The following is a 20,754-nucleotide window of genomic DNA, read 5'->3' on the forward strand; positions in this document are numbered from 1 at the left end:
GGCTAACGTCGCTCGCTCAGGTTGCATTTGTGTTTCTCTATCTAACCCAATCGGCTGTGACTTTAACACAACCCCTGACTCTCCATGTTTGAACACTGGGTCCCTCATCACATCCCTGTATCGACTTGTTGTCAGTAGCTGCTCTCTGTCTGAGGAGCCGTGGTGTGTCTCTAACTTGTTGACTCTTGACTGCTCCCTGCAGCATCCGAGGCAGCCGCTGATAGCCGGGAAACCCCATTGGCTGATTGAGGTAACTTGTTGCATGACGTCACCAGCTTGGGTCATTAATGCTGCATTGGGTGGCTGGGGGGGGGGTAGAAAAAGGCATCAGAGGCAAATGAGATAGTTTGGGTGGTTGCACAAAAAGACTGGGAGTCATTTAAGCAATTCATTGCTTTTCCAATGGTCTGTAAAAACCAAACACTCTGCTGGGTTTCCTCTGTCTCTTTCTCAACAGCTCGTATCCTCTCGCCTGTTCAATTTCCTTTGTGTTTCTCTTGTTTCTCTCTTTATTACTGCTCCATCTCTTTATTTCACTCCCTCCTTCCTCTCCCCCCCCTCCTCTTTGCACTCTCACACACACTTAAGACACACTTTAAGACGCAAATCCTCTTCCCTGCACCTGGCTCCTACAATGGAGCGCTGATCAAAGGCATCCGTCTTTACATGCCTGCCCTGATAGTTCCATAATGGACCCATAACGTGAACATTCGGCTCCATTGTTTACGCCATTAGTCACACAGGCTTATGGAAAATTACTGCAATGCTATATTGAAAAGCCATCAGCGGCGGCGGCGGCGCTGCAGCACCGTGCCAAGATGCTATCTATCACACGTGCATGTTTCCCCCCCTTCCCTCAGCACACGGAGTTGTTACCAAGCAGCAATCTGTTCACGCGTCGCCGTGCACTGACGAGGGGCTTTTTCTTGATGCCATGATGTAGCACTGGAGCGGAGCAGAACATGTGTTGACTGTGCATGACGCTGCATAGATACTATATGACTGACAGGTTTTAAGATGGTGCTGTATGTGTGTGTGGAAAAATAGTCAGTGCATGATACATTTGGACTTTTTATATGAGTTAATACAATAAAACTAACTTTGCAGCTCAGCAAAACACAATATGTTCAGTACACTACACATCATTGCTGTTGTAAAGTAAGCACACTGTGCATTTGGCCGCACACACACCAAATCTGATGAAGCAGTACAATGTAGCATCACAATAAATCAATGCATTTGCATAGTTATCACATACGTAGTTAGTAAGTCTTCCTCTGTGCTATATTTTATTTAAACATCTGTGCACAGGCTCGGTTCATATGTGATGAATGGACTGTGTGGGCGCGGCAGTCGAGGTTTAAAACTAATGTACGTCAACAGTTTTCATCCATGACAGCAGCTCTATGGGGATTATTCTCACTCCTTCAAATATACTATGTTACTTTACTGTTATGTCAATACAAAAACAAAGCAGTATTGACTGAAGTCATAATCAAAACACATCAGTGTATGAATGAAATGTAACAAAAGATCCATTTTGAAGGTTAGTATGGTATTGAAGGTATTATTCCAGTCTTCTATTAATCTGCACTGTTGATTTAGTTGCACTGCATCAATGCTACATTATATTATATTCTTGCCTCTATACGCCACATTTCAGTCGGCAATATTGAACTTTTTACTGCTGTTGCCTGTTACTTTACAGATTCATGTTTACATATGAATAGTATTATAAAGCAATACAATTTGACGTTACAATCAAACACTCGAGTAGTTAAAATGCGCCACGTCAACCAGCTCCATCATTAAAATGCTCTGGGAATAAAAGCAGAATTATACTAATATGCTTTGGGTGCATTAGAGCGTGTAGACTTTTTAACACAACAGGGAATCGTCTTTGAAGTTGCATAACTTTTGCATCATTGTTAGTGCAGCAGGAGAAAAGCTGCAGTGATTAATAGCTGCAGCTCCGTGGCGGCGTGGGCTCTTCGCTGTTTCCGTGTTCGGCATAGCGGCCTGTCGATGACACGTACGAGTCAATCAGAGAGGGAGCGGCCTCTCCGGCTTAATTAAAGTGATGTTTCAAGCCGCCACCTGGCCCATATACACACACACACACACACACACACACACACACACACACACACACACACACACACACACACACACACACACACACATTACAGCATACTTCACACACATACTCACGGTATACGATTACATAGGCTATACCCAGGCTTTTACCCATAGTGGGCTTAAAAAAACACACACACACACGAGCCATATGGCGATCTTCACACAAGCGCATACACATGCACACACACACACACACACACACATATAGCGCCTCAGATGTACTTGCACCATTACTACGTTCACACATAAGCATGCTCACACATACGTGGAGTGACTGGGAGCAGCTGCTGTGTAATTGCTGCAGGTTGGATGAGGTTATAAATGGTTTCCAGTGGCTTGTGGAGCCGTAAAGAGCGAGTCACATTGTGTTTGACTGTCCGATAGGGAACTAGTGAGAGAGAGAGAGGGCTTGAAGGGGGCAGCTGACTGTGTGTGTGTGTGTGTGTGTGTGTGTGTGTGTATCAGTCATGTCTTTGCCTACATGCAGTATCCCCCTATGTGTTGGCAGATGAAGTGGTGTATGCAGGCGTATGCATGCACAGTACCTAAGGATGACATTTGCAGAGAGCACACACACACACACACACCGCTTTGTGCATTTGCATTGACACATATCCACCTATAGACACACACAGACCTGCTTTATCTCTCTAACACACACACACACACACACACACACCTGCCTCTTCCTCCGTGCTGTGCCAGTCTCGGCTCCGTCGATCGCACAGGTATTTGATATTCATGGTCTATCAGCATGAAGCTACAGCGAGACGCGTCGGAGAGATGGAGGGGAGGGGAGGACAGGTGAGGGAGAGGGAGAGAGGGAGGGGGAGAGGGGGGTTAGACATGAATAGAAGAAAAGAAGCAAAGGAAATAAAGGAGGACAGCAGGCAAGAGGAGGAGGAGGAGGAGGAGGAAGAGAGTGGTGGGAAGATGAAGAAGAGCAGAAAGCATCGAGTTTTTTTTTGGTCTCATTTGAATATTTTTATCTTTTATTGTAGCACAGGTGTGAGTAGGTGTGTCCACACACTTTTGGCCGTTTGGTGTCGATGGCACAGGTACAGTAGGAGGAGGAGGAGGAGGAGGAGGAGGAGGGATGGAGAGAAGAGAGTGAGAGTATGAATAAGAGGAGATAGATTGTGCTACAGTAGGCAGCCAACAATGCTCTCCACGCCTGACTTCCCTTCGCCAATTACACCCTTCACTGCCTCCTCCTCACCTCTCTCCACCTCCTCCATCTCTTTCTTTGCTTTCTTTGCTTTTTTTCACTTCCCTTCTTCTCTCTCTCTCTCTCTCTTTCAATCTAACCAACTTTCCCAGATGTCATCAAATCAACAAGTCTGTTCTGGCCAAAGTTGAGCTTATACCGTCGACCCGCGAATTGTCTCAGCAGCGGAGAGGAAGAAGAGGAAGGAAGTGGAAAAGACTACAGGGTTTAATTGTACTTAAAGGGACAGTTCAATATTTGGCAAATTGGCCCATTGCCATAATCCCTATAGTCATAGCAGTAGGTTCGTTACCTTTAATTGTCGGTGCAAGCTGTTTTTAGAACGGCGGAGCAGAGCCGTGAGCTGCTCAGAGCTACGCTACGGAGGCTCATTATGGGATTTCTTGGTTTCCCTCATCAAACTCATCAAATACACAATCCAACAACTCCACAACGCTCTGGTGGACAAGTTGTGAGCTGCACATTCACCACGCTATGAGATAATAACACAACGTTACCACACAGAGTTGTTTTAGAGGGAAATTCAGAGACTGTTGATGAAAAACTGTCCCTGAAGGCAACGTGCATCAGTGGTTTAGCATGAATTTCCCTCTACAACAACTCTGTGTGGTAACGTTGTGTTATTATTAGGGCTGTCAAACGATTAATTTTTTTAATCGCGATTAATCGCATTTTTTCCATAGTTAACTCGCGATTATTATCTCATAGCGTGGTGAATGTGCAGCTCACAACTTGTCCACCAGAGCGTTGTGGAGTTGTTGGATTGTGTATTTGATGAGTTTGATGAGGGAAACCAAGAAATCCCATAATGAGCCTCCTCTGTAGTGTAGCTCTGAGCAGCTCACGGCTCTGCTCCGCCGTTCTAAAAACAGCTTGCACCGACAATTAAAGGTAACGAACCTACTGCTATGACTATAGGGATTATGGCGATGGGCCAATTTGCCAAAATGTTGAACTATCCCTTTAAATGCTAGGGATTGAGGCTCAGAAAGAGGCAAATGATGGAGAGAGAGAGAGGGAAAGAGGATCAGGGAAAAGTGATAGAGTGTTTACTCTGTCAACAGCAAAACACAAGGCCGGCGTTCAGAGATTCATCTGCACTGATGTTTTCAAAATCTCTGTTTTCAGGCGACACAAACAGAATATCGTTGTTCTGATAAAACACACAGACGCTCTGAGAAACAAAAGGGAAGAAGAAGAAAGGAAAAGCGAAGAGGAGACGGAGAGGTGGTGGAAAGCTAGAGAGGGAAAATGAAGGTTATAGTGAGAGGAGGTTGCAGAGGGGGGGGGTGGGGGGAAAGAAAATGAGCAGAGGGAGATGTTTTTAAGAAAAAAAAAGTGTAAGAAAGTGGAGAGCAGTATAAAAAGACAGGTGAAAAAAAAAAAGGTGGAGGGGGAAGAAGATGGAGAGAGGGGAGAGCGAGAGATACAGACGTACAGTGGGAGAGAGGTTGGCGGCGTCTGTCTCCTTTTGTGTTCCACATGGATTCATCTCTCTCTCCGCCTGCCTTTCATTCACACCCGCGCGCTCGCTCACTCTGTCATTGTCATGCTCGCACTCTCTCCTTCTTTTTTACCCTTTTTCTCCGCGGCTCCTCGCCTTTTCACCCTCGCTCTATCTGTCTCTGTCCCTCCTCTCCAGCCCATCACTCACTCCTCTGCCTCCCCTCACCTTCACTCAGCTCGCCTCACTTTGTGTTTTCTTTACTCCCGCTCTCTCTTTCTTTCTTTCTTTCTTTCCTTTTTTAAATTCCTCCCTCATTATTCAAGTCTTTGAAAACATCTGGAAATGTCTTAAATAAGCAAAATGTTTGAGTACAGAGCTGCACAAGCTAAGGAAGATATCTCATTTAGATTTTTATCACCATTTTTGCTTTAGTTCACGTTTCTTTATTTAAACAAAATACTTATTTTCTAGTAACATTAGCTACATTATCTATTTAAAAATAAATGGTATCAAATAAATAATAGGACTAGTCTCTAACAGACAATGACAAACCCCCCATTACATTACATTACAGTTGCTCCAAGAATACAGGAATAAAGATAAGATCAAGTATAATCCTACATATACAACTAGGCTATAATGAATGGGCTATGGGCCTATAGGAAGATAGTAGCTATGTCCTGGGTCAATAATAGGCTGAATGAGAAGAATAGAATGTGTAAATATGAATTGAAGACCTACACTGTCATGTTATTTGTGTAAGTCAATAGTAAATAAATGGGATAAAATCATGGCAGACCTAATTTAACTAACCTAATTGCTAATTGTTTGGGTTTAGCCAGATCAGCTAACGCTAGCTTCACAGAGTAGCAAGAAGCTGCTTCACAGTTCCTTTAACTTTTAATATAATAGTGATTTGATTTGATTTGATTTGATTTGATTGATATGATGTCTATGAGCAGTCTGTTGTACTTAAACACAAACTACAAAATAGTTAAACTTGAAAGAAAAAGAAACTTTAGCACTAAGCTTTATGTTTGCAGTTGCACATCCAACACTCAGCTTTTCAGGTGACGAGCATAAAAACAGTGATACTATCGTGTTTAGCAGTTTTGCTAAGACTGACAGGGCCACAATAGCTTTGGCTAGCTAGATTAGCTGAATTTAGCTGAGTGTAAACTATTATTTTTGTACTTAGAAAAAATAACTGTGTTTGTGATAGGTCTAGTTGTGTTTATAGACAGTGAAATTGAAACTAACTCTGATATTTTACTGAGCGAAAATGAAACTCATTCAAATGATGATTTGTCTGCTTTATTATTGACACTATTCATCGTTAATGGTCATACTTTTACCCCTCAGAGGACAAATCTGTTTTATTTTTGAGTCTTAACAAGTATTTCCTGTTTCCTTATTTTCTTAGGCGAGCCATTGTACATTTAAGAGGATTAAGTTGTCACTGATTACCCTTAAATTTAATTCAGACCAGATTGAATTTGACTTTAAGTCCCAAAATAATGAAACCCCTGTTGTCTTAAAGTGTTATTATTCCTCAGCACTTTCCACAAATTCGTTGTTAATATCCAATTTCTCCTTCTTTGTTTTTAATTATGTAGAATATAGGCTATTCCAGGTAGCCGAGTATTTATTTGTCTTTCCGAGACATGCACACCACCCTGACGGAGCTCATCATCCCTGCCTGTCCTTTCTTTATCATCCTCTTTCCTTCCCTCTGTGCCCTCCCTTTCCTTCTTACCCCGTACATCCTTGTTTTACCCTCCTCCTCTCCCTCCTCATCCACTTTGCCTCTCCCTCCATCCCTCTTTCTCCCTTCTCCGTTCCACCCAGAGCAATTCCATCTCTCTCCCAGCAAACAAAGGGAGCTAATGACATGCTGACACCGAGCCCGATGATTGAATTCATTAGGCGTGCACAATAATTGCCAGGCGCGAGCGTGCACGCACCCATCTATTCATAGGACAGCTGTCAAATAACAAGCACGAGAGAATAGCTTTTTATTGTTCGGCTTGGAAGAGAGAGGGAGAATGAATACAGAGAAAAGAGTGAGAGAAGCACCTGTTGTGGAGGGGAGGAGAGAGACAGAGGAGAGAGAAAGAGAGAGCACTCAACATGTCAATTAGGCTGCTGTGTTCGTGTAGTGTTGCCGGGAAGTTTACTGCCAGTTTGACGCACTTGGTATCACAAGCCAGGTGCATGATGTGTTGAATTTGTCCTTTAGGTAAAGTGCGCTCCTCCTGTTCTTTAAATAAAGGTCTAAAGATTGGAATCAGCTTTTATTTTGAAGGCTGAAATGGGTTCATTGCTGTAAGTTTAGGTCAGGTGTGTGATTAGCAGGTGCTATTCAAAATGTGATATCTCAATATAGTCTTGCCCAAAAATATCACAATATATGGTGATATTGGAATTGATAATGCGTAATATATTTTATGTGGTAATTATATGTCTTAATGATAGCCTACATAATTACATTATTGTCTTTTATGTTTCAGGGTTTTTTCTTTTTATAATAATCTAGTATTGTAGTTCATGCTTCATGTTTAAGTGATGCTGGTTCTAAACAGCAAAGTTAAGGTTGGCAAAGGAGTGGGAAAGAAGAAGGCGGCATGATGAAACGTGATGAAAAATGTTGCACATGCTGGAAAACATCATGATATTCAATACTATTTAATATTGTCTTGTAGGTTTGGTTTGTGTTTTATTGAGGAATTAGAGGATTATAGTCAAAACTCCGGCAGCAGACATTAACACAATTGATCATTTATGGATATTTCTGTGGAAATGTGACATTTCAAAGGCTTTAAATTAAAAAATCAAGTGTACCATGAAGCAACAGGTTTAAGGTTAGAGTTAAACACACAGAAGTGTTTATAACCAGGAATCCTTTTTGTTGATTGTCGTGATTTGCATATAGTTGAAGTTTGTTCGACTCCATCGTTAATGCGTTCATTCATTGTGATGCGTTGGAGCGGAAACAGGATGCCGTTGTGTTATTTCCGAGCAGTGGAGCTGTGCTGCTGAACTTGAAATTCCTCTCATGTTGCAAACAGGACTTCAGTGTAGCTGCACACACTCAGAAGTTTAGATAAAAACTGGCCTGGGGCTGCTGTGCATCAGAGGCAAACAACACACAACCACCTCTGTTTCATATGGAAATCAGGAGCTTCACATATTAATGAATCACTTTTGATCTTCATAGTCTCAGTCTTCCTCTTCCCGCCTCATTGTGACTGTGTGCCAGTGCTGATTCAGCAACAACAATAACAACACAACACATCCACAGTCTGATAAATCCCTCTGTAACCCAGAGATGACTCTTTCCTACGGGGTTTCAACAACCACATGCTTCTGTGTTAACCAACCTGAGCATTGTGTCTTGATTATACAACTATAACTCCCCACCTGCTTTTACTAAGTACCTGATTTAACACTTAGGAGCTCTGCTCTGTTTAACACTAATATATCTGATGCAGCTAATGAGCTTGTGCACTTGATTTACCTCCCCACTATCTGCCCTGCTGCAATTTATGTGCCAGCACTTTTCATTAACTTCAAGCAGCCAAATGAATGTCCATTTAACTTTGGCCCTTGGGCTAACCCTCAGGAACATGGTGAGAGCTGTGCAGGGCTGACGGGGGGGTTGTGTTACTGCTTAAAGCTGGAATAATGCATGAATGTTTTTCTATAATTAATAATTAATTATCTTACGTGAGCAGTTAACCGTACGTAATGTACATGACCCCAAGATATGAAGTTTTTGTTATTGCTCATTGGGTAAGGGGGTCATTTTTAGAACGGTGTGTGTGTTTTTTAATATTATGAACCCATCCCTTCGTTGTGTCTCTCAAAGAAGACAGAGGAGGATGAACTGGTCCTGACTCCAGATGGCACACGCGAGTTCTTGACCTTCGAGATCCCCCTCAGTGACTCGGGTTCAGCGGGTTTGGGCGTCAGCGTCAAAGGCAACCGCTCCAAGGAGAACCACGCCGACCTGGGCATCTTCGTCAAATCCATCATCAACGGAGGGGCGGCATGCAAGGTGAGATAGATGAAGACCCTCTAAAGCATAAAAGAAAGGTTTAAAATGTAGCATCCGTTCTTCTAAGAGAGGTTTTTTCCTGATTTATTTGGATCAGCAGCGCCTCAGTGAAGACTGTTTGGGCGCCGAGGCCTGATCCTTGGGGAGTGGCGCCGCTGACTTTCCTTGTAGAATAAATTGAATGTATTTGTATGCATTTCGTCGTCTTCTGACACTTCACGTTAGACAGTCTGTGCAGTCGCTTGATGAGTTTTGAATTTTAAACATGAATTTTACAAATGTCAGGGCTTAACAAGCAGCTGAAAGCCACGTTCCTGTGAACCTCCAGTGGTTTGACGTCCAACAGGGAAAGTGACTCAGCAGCTGTAAAGAAAAATAAAACTTCATCAGTGATAAGATCTATGAGCTCAAAGTGCCTTATTTTCTGCTGCAGTCGACCTCAATAGTCTTTCAACTTGTTTTCCATACAAAACAAGCTGCTGTTGACGGCTCATGATAATGGACTTCAGAGCTCAGTCTGATAGAGATTAGATCCCGGCTACAAACAGGAAACTCTGAGAGTGAAGCTATCAGACCATTAGAGGAGATCAGATTGTTATTAAGTTGGAGATATGACGCAGCATTGTACTGTTTTATGTTTTATCTGCTATTAGGAATTAAAAGATTACGTTTTTTTGTTAATGTTCCCAACAGGATGGGCGACTTCGAGTGAACGACCAGTTGATCGCCGTCAACGGGGAGTCGCTATTGGGCAAAACCAACCAAGACGCCATGGAGACGCTTCGCAAGTCCATGTCAACAGAAGGCAACAAACGTGGGATGATCCAGCTGATCGTGGCCCGACGAGTGGCCAAAAGAAACGAGGTGAGGAAACAAATCAAACACACGTTCATTAACCACAGGAGTTTATAATAATCTGATGAGCATAAACACAGTATATATCACTATTAGTCCCGTCTTTGATCGCCCAACATGAGAGTAGTGTCATGGCTGGAGTGTGTGTGATCAGATCAGTATTGCCATCAGCTGCTGTTTATCCTCAAATAAAACCCTGGTCTCCAATAATGGCCGAGGGCTCGGTCAGCACAGTACAGAGAAAGACCGGCCCCCAGATGCAGACAGATGAAAATACAAGAGTGGATAAACCCCTGGTGCCTGTCGGTTAAAGGGATAGTTCAACATTTTGGCAAATTGTCCCATTTCCCATAATCCCTATAGTCATAACAGTAGGTTTGTTACCTTTAATTGTCACAACTTGTCCACCAGAGCGTTTTGGAGTTGTTGGGTTGTGTTTGATGAGGAAAACCAAGAAATCCCATAATGAGCCTCCGTAGCGTAGCTCTGAGCAGCTCACGGCTCTGCTCCACCGTTCTAAAAATAGCTTGCACCGACAATTAAAGGTAACAAAACTACTCCTAAAACTATAGGGATTATGGCAATGGGCCAATTTGCCAAAATGTTGAACTAACCCTTTAAACACAATGTACATTTCTGCTGCTTTAATTTAATAAAGCCAACAATATAATCACCCTATCCTTCATACCTCTGTCGTTATGGATTACTCATATAAGTATTACTGTCATACATCACTGCTGTGTGTGTATGTCCAGCTGTTGTTGCTGTACTTTCCCTGCAGATATTTCACAATAGTTAGGAAATTAGAAGTTTCTGTCCTTGTAAAATGTGGACAGAAACTTGGCTTTTAATTTGAAACAGTCATGTGTGATGCAGTAACTTTAACAGATGCATAAAAAAAGACCCAACACTTTCCCCTCTCCAGAAAGTACTTGTAGCTCTGCTCTCATATCGTGATAACAAACATCACAGATCCCGTTTTTTTACAAAGAAGTCCATTAGAGCTGCTCACATCCAGCCCCCAAGTTTAACCAGATTCTGTGAGGCACTCAGAAATGAAAACAAATGCGGAGGAATATCAACACCATTACGGTTAGTACCCAAACTACTGTATCTGCTGGTTTTACCTAATGGACTCCATTGTGTAGCTTTGTCAACATCGTAAAAATAATCCCCATGTTGCAGCCTGCTAATGTGTTTAGTACAGGGTCAGTGTTACAACATAAAGATTCAGTCTTTTCTTTACCATGACTCAGCACAAAACATTCAGCTCTCATGAGTTTCACACATTCACACCTTCAGAGTTCCACATTACAGCAGCAGCTCTGGAGCGTTGACTGTTGACCCCCCCCCAGCAGCAGCAGAGCAGGGTGGGTAACACCCGTTGTGCGTCGTGTCATCAGTTGTTATTGAGTAATGGGAGACTTTTGTTCACAGTTAACCTCTTAACATCCTCTGTTCTTTGACTTATATCCTTACAAAAATCTAAATGTCTGTTGTTTTAAAATGAAAACCAGATTGTAGTTTTATCAAGAAGTGTTCTGTCCCAGTTGGACATAAAGGATGAGGCCGATCATCTCAGCCCACCCCGTCTATTTTCAGTGCCGCCATAACAATTTGATTTAATGCATCTGATCAAAACATCTTTGACCTTATCATGATCAAAAGTGGCTTTAATTAGAATCTCCATGTGTGTCTCCCTGCGAATAAATTGAACTCATCTGACACCGCGGTCCTAAATAAAGACACTTGACTTGCGTGCAGTTGTTGGCCACAACTTCAATATGAGTTTCCAAAAAAACCAAAACAAATCACCGGGAAATCCCCTCATGATCAGCAATGACTCGTTTCATGATATAAAAAGTTAGTAGTCAGGTGATGGTAGTTCACCAACCCCTCCCACACACACACACACACACACACACACACATAAACACACACACACAATCTCGCTCCCTTGAGGCAGTTGGAGAAAAAAGAAAACATGGCTGTGAACTGAGCCACACAACTTTTTCCCGTCTCCTCAATGTCATGTTTTTACATTCTCCGTACACCTTGGCCTGTCGCCTGCTTGAGAGCTGAGGCTGAGTCAGTGTGCACCACCGCTGCGTGTGTGTGTGTGTGTATGTGCGCGTGTTACAGTGCACATCTGCGTGCACGTGTACGCCTCTGGCATCGCCTGGCTTCCCCTGCTCTCCCTTTTCCAACCTGGTGTGTCAAAGTTTTGATTTCCCCTCGGCCCGTCTGGTAATTGAAAGCAGCGGCTAAGCCTGGAGCTGTGTTGTGTTTTGTGTGTCTGTGTGTATGTATGTGTGTGTGTGTGTGTGTGTGTGTGTGTGTGTGTATTTGCACGTATCTTTGTGTCGGCCACTGCGTTTGTGTGTATAAACATGTAGTTTGTGCTTTTTGTGCATCCGGCTTATGCATGTATGCATTTATTTTCAAGGATCATGTTGTGTGTTGGTGTGCAAACAGATACCCTGTGTCTGTGTCTGTGTGTGTGTGTGTGTCTGTGTGTGTGTGTGTGTGTGTGTGTGTCTGTGTGTGTTGTGGACGTGTCAAGGCAGCGAGACTTCACAGAGAGCATGGTGGGTGAATAAAATTCGAGCACTGGGAGTCTCGTCAATCTCTGCTTCACATGCAGAGCCGGAGGCCTGGCCTGAGGCTGTCCAAGTGTCTGGCTATTTATAAGAAATAGTGTCCAAGGCACTCAGAGCAGGAAAACAACAATTTACTGCACTCAGCCTCAAAGAGATGCTCAGAGCTGCTTCACCCCGTCCCCACAGAGACGCTATGGATTGTTCATACCTCATAACCAGCTGTCCATCAAATATTAGTTAAAATCAAATTACTATAGGCTGGAAGCTGCGACTCATTTTGACATTTTCCTGACATATGGGATCAAACAATCCTGTATTTACTTTCCCCCCCATGTCTCTGTCCCTTGACAACCGATCTCAAATCAATCTCAAATGTTTGCCTTTGCATAAATCACAAGCCCCCCCCCACCCCCCTCCTCCCCTCCGCCCCCGTTTCCTTCCTCCGTCCCCATAGAAACACAGCTGACTTCCTCATCACCGCTGGCACCTGATGGGATCGAGACCTTCCCCGAGCTCAATTATCAGCCTGAATATGCAATGAGCTGCGGCGTGATTTGTCGATGCGCCCGCTGTATGGCGAAGCCCCCCCGGCTATTACTGAGCCGTTTCACCCCGCGGCCCCCTCATCCCCCTCGGCCGGCCAGTTCATTAACTATCTCATTTAAAGTCAAGAGCAGCGGCATACCGGCAGTCGCAGCACCGTATGGCGACCTCGGAGATGAGTTCCCAGTTTGCAGTTGATTTGTTGCAGCCCCTGTTGATGTAGTTAGTTCAATTCTGGATTCAAGTCGTTTCATTTGTCCAGTAAGTGGCTGGTTCAGCAGAGACACAGTGGAGCTCTGATTATACCTGACTCTTTCAGATACACTAAGACGTGTTCGTCTGATCACAAGTTAAGTATTTTATCTGTAACAGTAGATACTAAACTCAAGTCCTTGAAATGAAGCAGAGAATAGGTTTTTTTTTTTTTTATGTTGGCTAAAGTAGGTCATCTGATGAAATGTATTTTAAAAACTGCAATTGAAAATAAAGACCTGATAAAACAGAGGCAAGTTACACTAAAATATAATTTGTCTGTGCAGTAAAGTTAAAGTATACTACTTTATAGTCCCATGGAGAGAAACTTGTCTTGGGCGCCAGACCGCGACACTGCATGAGTCCATCACCGTAAGAAATACAATTATAATACACAGAACACAATCACACATTCATCACAGTTAGAATACAGTTAAAAACCATCATAATGAGTAAGTAGAAGAGCCCATGGCGAGGGAATCATAAAGTACTGTTGCTTTTGTCTCCGTTCAATAACTTAATGGATATGGGAATAAATTACTTTTTTGTACCCATTTAATTTGTTTCTATGTGTGCAGTAGGAAAATATATCAAGCATTAAACACAACACTAAAATGTTGCTTTAAGAGGAGTTTTAAAAGACACTATTGTTTTAATAGATAGACAGCAGGATAATATGGGGTAATAGATCTGATATATGTTGGAGTCAACCCATTTAATGCACCTACATTAAGAGCACATAAAGTTAAAATTATCTCCACAGCAGCTGACTACAACATTTAAACGCTGCTTGTGTGTAAATGATGAAGTTAGGTTTCACATTTCGACTCTTTGACCAACCTGAAACCCGCTTCATCGCACTTCACACTTGTGCCAGAATCCTAATGTTCACACTTTCACAGGTTGTTTTTTCTTCCTGCAAGCTGACCTTGTTTGTTTACATCAGGATCCATTCTGCTCTGGTTATTACAGCACCTCCAGCATTTAGTGAGCTGAAAGGATCATTGGGCAAAGACCTTCTGCCAAAAATCGAATTCCCAGCCTGGCTAGTTATAGTCATTGATCGGGATCATTTGGCTGCAGCTATTGACCCGAGCGTGATAGTGTTATCGCTCGTTATGCGATGCCGGCGATGATGGTTATCTTTATGGCACGAGCTGTCACCACCCTCAACTATAAATGCAGAAACCATAGCAAATCAATACAGTCAACGATCCAGTGGACAAGCAGCGGCGGCCAAGACACACACACACACACACACACACACACACACACACACACACACACTTTCTCAGGCTGCAGATGTGTGTTTAGGGGTGACAGGGCCAGCCAATAGTCTATTTGTCCAGCAAACAAGAGAGTGTCATCACAGCTCCTCAGGGAAATGTCAAGATGCTAGCAGGCTAACGCTAGCCCGCTAACAGCCTGTGGCTAACGGCCTATTGGAAATCCATCCTCATTTATCACACTGCTAGCATTAGCATGGATAGCTGCCCCTGTGTGTTCATCCATTATTGTTGAGCAAATTTCCTCCTGCCTCATTGTCTGGCTTTTATTTAGCCTTGGTTGGATTCCCGCTCTTTTCCTCCCATGTTTGTGTGTAGATATTTAATATATTTTTTTATTTTATTCCACACCATGCTCTAACTGTGAGAAGAGGTTCAGCACAATTGATTCAGGGCTTCCTACTCCAAACACAAGGGAGTATTTGTTCTGCGTTGCTACATGCCTTCTCAAACAGCCCGACTAGTGGAAACAGATGAAAGTTCTAGCCGTTGCTAACGGTTGCTACAGCACATCCACCCAGAGCACACTCGCTACAGCAAAACATACAAAGGTTAAAAAGCAAAATCACAATAGAAAACAAACCACAGGCGACTGAGGAAGGAGAAAAGATTGAGAAACTAATGATGTTTGTCCTAATTCCACCTCACTATCCAATCAGGAGACACCAGGAAGTCCTCTGGGACCCCAGCAGACCATGAACACCTCTCTGGACGACCACGAGCGTCGCATCTCCCACTCCCTGTACGGTGGCCTGGAAGGGCTCGATGACAACCTGATGCCACGACAAGGCATGATGCCACGCACAATAGGTAAGAAAGACTGACATATCTTTTTTTTTTTTTAAGCCTGAGTGCCCGTCGATGTGCGCTCTGCGGTCTGTATGGGTCTGATGTGATGTTGTGTTGCTACAGTTGGTGTTGGACATCGTGAATATCAGTAAAGATTTAAATCTGTGCAGCGGAAAACAGGAAAACTAGGACAAGTCTCAGAACATTTTTACAACATTTCCCTTCTGTGTTTTCCTGGTGGATTCTATTATCTCCCCCTGCCAGGTTTTGTCAGCGCAGAATATAGGCTAACTGTGTCATCTGGTCTCACTTCCTGTCAAGACTCAGTGGCTTTTAATGTCTCGGAAAATGTCAGAGAGAAAGAGAGAGAAAGAGGAGGGGGGGGGGGGGGGGCTGATGGAAAAAAGAAAGTCCCCTCAGACGGTTTGTTGCTGCAGATCCCCTGCGAGTGATTGATTCTCTGTCTGGGTGTGTGTTTGTTTTGCGTGTTCTCTGAAAGTGTAGCTTTGTGTGTGTGTGTTCGTTTGCATGTTTAGGAGTCTCCAGTTTGTCGTTGCTGAGGCGGTTTGGTCAGCGAGTGCGTGTTGGACAAATTGCAGGAGATTAGCAGCATATTTGTATCAGTGTGTGTGTGTGAGAGCTTTGCACGCATCTGTGCAGGGTTGCATGTGTGTGTGTGTATAGGAGGCCGTGAATGATTGATGGACGGACGGGTGGTGAAGTTAGCTGATGTCAAAGTAAGGCTTCTGTATACCAGATGGTGGGACTGCTCAGTTAGATTCAGGGTTGGTGAACATCATGTCCTCTGCAATTTCTCTGCATTTCACTAAATACAAACATAAATCTCTTCTTCTTCTTCTGTTGAAATGACTGGAAGTCACTCACAGAAACCGAGCTCCAACAAAATGCTTTAAATGTAAATGAATTATAGGAAGAGAGAAGTTTGCTTCTTCTCCAACTTTTAATCTGTTTTTTTTAAATGAGCTGCTCCCAACTCCAACTCATTAATCAACGCAACGTAATGCGAGAGTGTGAACTCCGTTTTCCTTTCATGCAAATTGGTCGACAGTGACGCCGTTGTCAGTGTTAATAGAAAAAAAACAAAAAAACAAAACCAGAAGCAGGTCTGTGTTGTGAGTGACAGAGGAGGTGGTGATAGGTGGAGTTGAAGCAGCGGCTGCGTTCAGCCATGCTTAACAAACACCGGCCTCTAACCAGCGTTCAGGGCGGAGGTGAAAGCGTCTGTCTGCTCAACAGCCACAAAGACGACGGTTGTCACATGACGGCAGCAGAAAAAGCTGCTGTCTGCAGGTCCAGAGCTTCTACAGCTGCTCATCAAGGTGCTGGATGAAGCCAGACCAACAGTACAGTTGAGTATAGTGCAGTGGTTCACAACCTTTTGTGGCTCGTGACCCGATTTTGACATCACAAATTTCTGGCGACCCGCGTCAATCAAGATGCACCAGCTCAGATTTTATATGTTGCATTTTATTTGAACTCGATTTATAGAAGAGAAAGTGAAAGTATAGAATACAGTTGTTTAAGAATGTCTGTAGTGTTTTTAATCATCATTTTAAAAAGAATCATAATTAGTTAAATATTTTCATCAGTCTTTTTTTTTTTTTACCCATTACTAGACATTTCAGGCAACCCCAAGGTTGAAAAACACTGGTATAGTGCCTCAACGCAGGAGATGGATTTGACCAAATATTTGACTTTTTCCAAAATCGTAAAGCAAGAAAAAGATAGATATAGAAAAAAAACACAACAAAAAACAAACATGAAAGACCTTGAGGTTGAGAAAGGGCAGAGAAGAGCTTAAGAGGTCTAAAATATAAACTTCAGCTCGAGGGCACCTCCATCATTCAGCACCTTATGTCTAAATAACACCTTCAAATCAGTGTCAACTACTGGAGGTTGTGTTTTCTTTTGTTGCCTGTGTGTGCAGACAGCAGGGTATAGTTCCAGTGTAATTCTCACTGCTGCATTCAGGCGTCACAGAGAGGACCGTTAATACCAGCTGCACTGACTCTTACTGCACATTTCTGCACAAGGAGACAGGTGAGAAGAGGAGTGGAAGTCAGCCTGAGGTTAGAAGACATCTGAAAAGAAGGAGTAGCAGGGACTGTAATGAAGGAGGAAGGTGTGTTAAGAAGTTGTGAGGTGAGGGAATAAAGGTATGATGTGACTGTGTGTGTGTGTGTGTGCACCTCTGGCCTCAATCTTCACATAAATAAGATTAAATATTGTTTCATCGTCATCGTCCGTATGAAGCAGCGGGAGGAGGATTATACTGAAGATGTGACTTCACCTCAGTGCTGATGTTTGTGTTTACTGACATCCATCCCTCGTCTTCTGGGGATTATTTAAAATAAAAACGCAGCGTGTACCTACTGAGTCATCAAAGACGAGCGCCTGCTGCTTTTTTTTCATCCCGTTGCATGTGTGTTTTTTTTTTTATTTGTTTGTGTGTATTTTCTACTTGAAACGGTGGGAGCTCAGCGGAGAGATGAAGACGTCATGAGGCCGAGCTGAGCTGCTGCTGCTCCTCATGTTTCACCCCGTCCCCGTCTCAACAGGGTGGGACAGCAGAGCCCTCGGAGGTTGGCCTGTGGGTGGGGGGGAAATATATAATTATTACTGTAACTATCAAAGACACATGAGACATTTCCCCGCTTATTAAACACTTAATCAGCCTAGTGGAGGATATTTTTCCTTCTTCTGACCACCAAAGGCAGAATCTCAGCCCCAATTTGTCATGTGAGACATCTTGGCCCTTCCTCCTCCATGTGGTCTGTGAATCAGTCTGAATCAAGTAGGTGCTAATAAAACTTTCATCTTTCCATGTTGACCCAGAGATATCAAAGCAGTATGTTTTTTTTTCCTTCTCCAGAACATCACTATGGTTTTGTGTCAGAGTGAGATTGGAAGAGGTATAGGCAAAAGGATTAAGGCTTTATTTGAACTGTGGTTTAATTTGCCTGTGTGGGCTAAGCGGGGAGGATAAAGGCCGGCGGGCTCAGGGTGGCACGCAGCCTCGGCTTCACTTGTTGTCCGAGGTGTTTTCACATTAGCAGCCAGAGATTGGCTCTGGAAACGAGTTCCTGAGCTGAGAAATGAGACACATCTCTGAGTCACCTGCGTTTCACATCGAGCACTAAAATGTCATTTTAAAAGATTAACAAAGTTAACAACAGCTCCGTCCATTATGTCCTGAAAAGAGTCTGTTCATTTATCATCCGAGCAACTTTCCCAAACATATCATCCTCCTGCAGTGAGTGTATTTACAGGAAGTAGGGACGTTTAAGGGGAATTCAAATCTTAAAATGCATTTTCTTTTTTTGCACTAAACCGTTACACTATCTCTGTTTCAATTCTCACGTTTTCTTGCATATTAAGTTATAATGAATTAAAAATGCCTTATGGAAATAGTTACATTCGATGAAATGTCATGAATATCGATGAAAAGTTTATTCTGTCAATCTGAATGACAAAAGGTTTATGAGACAAATGCAGATGGAAACAGTTCTTTTCAGGATAAATGTGGATTGTGATCATCACGTTTTACATGGATTCTGCTACATATTTCTATGAAAACAAAGAAAGGTGGAGGTGGGCAGATGGAGAGACAGGCTTGGCTTCTCCCTGAACTTTCTTTCAAGCATGATCTTCCAGAACAGTTCGGAGCGCTGCCGTTCCCAAACCACAGGTCGCCTCCGGTATCATGCAGCATTTAGCTAAGACCAGGTGCATCTGCGTCTTTAAAAAAAAACGTGTTTACGTGCCACCGTCTGCTTGGTATGTCGCAATTAGTTAGCACATAAGCACTATTCTAACATGTGCAGTATTTACCAACTTACCTTGGCTGGCGTTCTTATTTCTCAGTGGTTTCTGGGCAACAATTACAGCAGCTAGTCACACTTTTGGTTTTGCGATTCAGTTCAAAAATGAATGAATGAAAAAAAGGGTTGGTGGTTCGATTCCAGGCTTCTCTTCTCTGCCCCCGAGCAAAATACTCAACCTTAAACTCAATTCAATTCAATTCAATTCAATATACTTTAATTGTCCCCGTAGGGAAATTTGTTTGCCCGAGATGTATCTTCAGTGTGTGAATGTGTGTGTTGTGGTAGAAAAACGTGCTGTTTATCGAGCGTTTATTTACCAACATTAATAAAATTTACAGTCGTCACAACTTTTTGACTTGAATTTATCTTGAATAGAATTCAACTGAACATGCAACATGTTTGTCTCTGCAGTGTGTTCCTGCGGATCATCCAGAGATGCCACTGTCAAAGTTTTTTATTTAAATGTAATTTTGCCGCACCACAAATAAAATGTAATTAATTCTCGCTGCTGTGAGAATATCTGAAAGCCATAACAATGAAAACTGTCTGCATGACCAGATACTAGAACAGAAACTAATTAAAATGAAAACAAACAAAGACGTAATAATAAAAAATAAAAAGAACTGGGCAGTTTCTATCTGTACTGTGGCAGAATCGAGCCTTTTGGCGCGTGGAGACCAAAGCTTCGGGCAGTGTTTCTGTTTGTGTTTAATAATGAGCGGACCAGCTGAATGGTTTGTACCTTTTTATCTGCTTTGGTCTCTGGCTCAAATGACTGTCAGATGAATGCACAAACTCATTTGTTGTTTTGTTTTTTCCCGGATACAATCCTTTCCTGCGCTCTGCGACATAGAAACGTGGAGAATCGCAAACAGCGGTTGCGTCGGGGCTGGTTGGACTTGGTGGAAGGATCTGGAAGAAGCAGACTGAGTTCATGCTGTTCACAACTGTTGTAGGAGAAGAGGAAGACGAAGAGTGTAGCTGCACTTGGCAGCGGCCAGATGTGAACGTGTGTGAATACGAAGCAGAGCTTTGCGTGCTCAGCAAACCTCCCTTGAATAAATAAAATGTGTGTGAGGCAGAGAAGCAGAGAAAGTGCTGGAAGCAGAGAGTCTCCACAACACTTGCTTGGAATCAGTCTGTTCTGCGTTGTCGTGGAGGGGGGGGGTGGGGGGCTGCCACCACCAGACATAAATCATGCATTAGGGGCTTTCTTAGAAAACAACATCATTCCCATTCAGAACATATCAGCTTGCGTTTTTTGGCCCCCGTGCACGCTCTTAGATCACCAACTGGCGCCGTGCACTCTGTAGATGCCAGGGATAAGAAAGCGACTTAATTATTCCTCCAGGCCAATAGCTTTCAAGGCCCAGCACCCCTGGCAATAACCTCCTTACTAATTATGCAAATAGACCGAGACAAGACAAAATGAAAAGAGGAAAGGGAAGAAAGAAGAAGAAGGAAAAAAAAAAAAAACCTCCCGTGTCTTTCGCCCCACGTTATTCTCACATCTCGCCACCTCCATTTTCATCGTGGAAAATCTTTTCACCCACCCACTTCTTCCTCCTCTTCCTCCTGGCCACTCTGTGCACCACAAGTGCTCTGTGGTTTTACACAAAAAGCAATCTAATAATAGCCCCCTCCCAGAGCATCTCGGATGAAATGCCACCTATTGTTCCACCGTTGCTCCGTCACAAATTATTACAGCCGCTG

The 20,754-nt window shown here is 43.2% G+C and overlaps 1 protein-coding gene across 13 annotated transcripts in view; it reads left to right on the forward strand.

Annotated features, from left to right (window-relative positions):
* Positions 1 to 20,754, forward strand: part of pard3ab (par-3 family cell polarity regulator alpha, b) — a 304,350-nt gene that overhangs the window by 177,227 nt on the left and 106,369 nt on the right. For 6 of the 13 annotated variants that reach the window (XM_085803908.1, XM_085803912.1, XM_085803920.1 and 3 more), the window contains 4 exons: positions 203 to 250; positions 8,683 to 8,871; positions 9,565 to 9,735; positions 15,067 to 15,217. In XM_085803908.1, the coding sequence (XP_085660034.1) occupies positions 203 to 250; positions 8,683 to 8,871; positions 9,565 to 9,735; positions 15,067 to 15,217 (559 nt within the window). The remainder of the gene's footprint in view (positions 1 to 202; positions 251 to 8,682; positions 8,872 to 9,564; positions 9,736 to 15,066; positions 15,218 to 20,754) is intronic. The other 7 variants (XM_085803913.1, XM_085803917.1, XM_085803916.1 and 4 more) reach the window with 3 other exon arrangements.

This window comes from Trachurus japonicus, chromosome 17 (assembly GCF_045865225.1).
Source record: "Trachurus japonicus isolate A0001 chromosome 17, Traja_1.0".
In the NCBI taxonomy this organism is placed as follows: domain Eukaryota; kingdom Metazoa; phylum Chordata; class Actinopteri; order Carangiformes; family Carangidae; genus Trachurus; species Trachurus japonicus.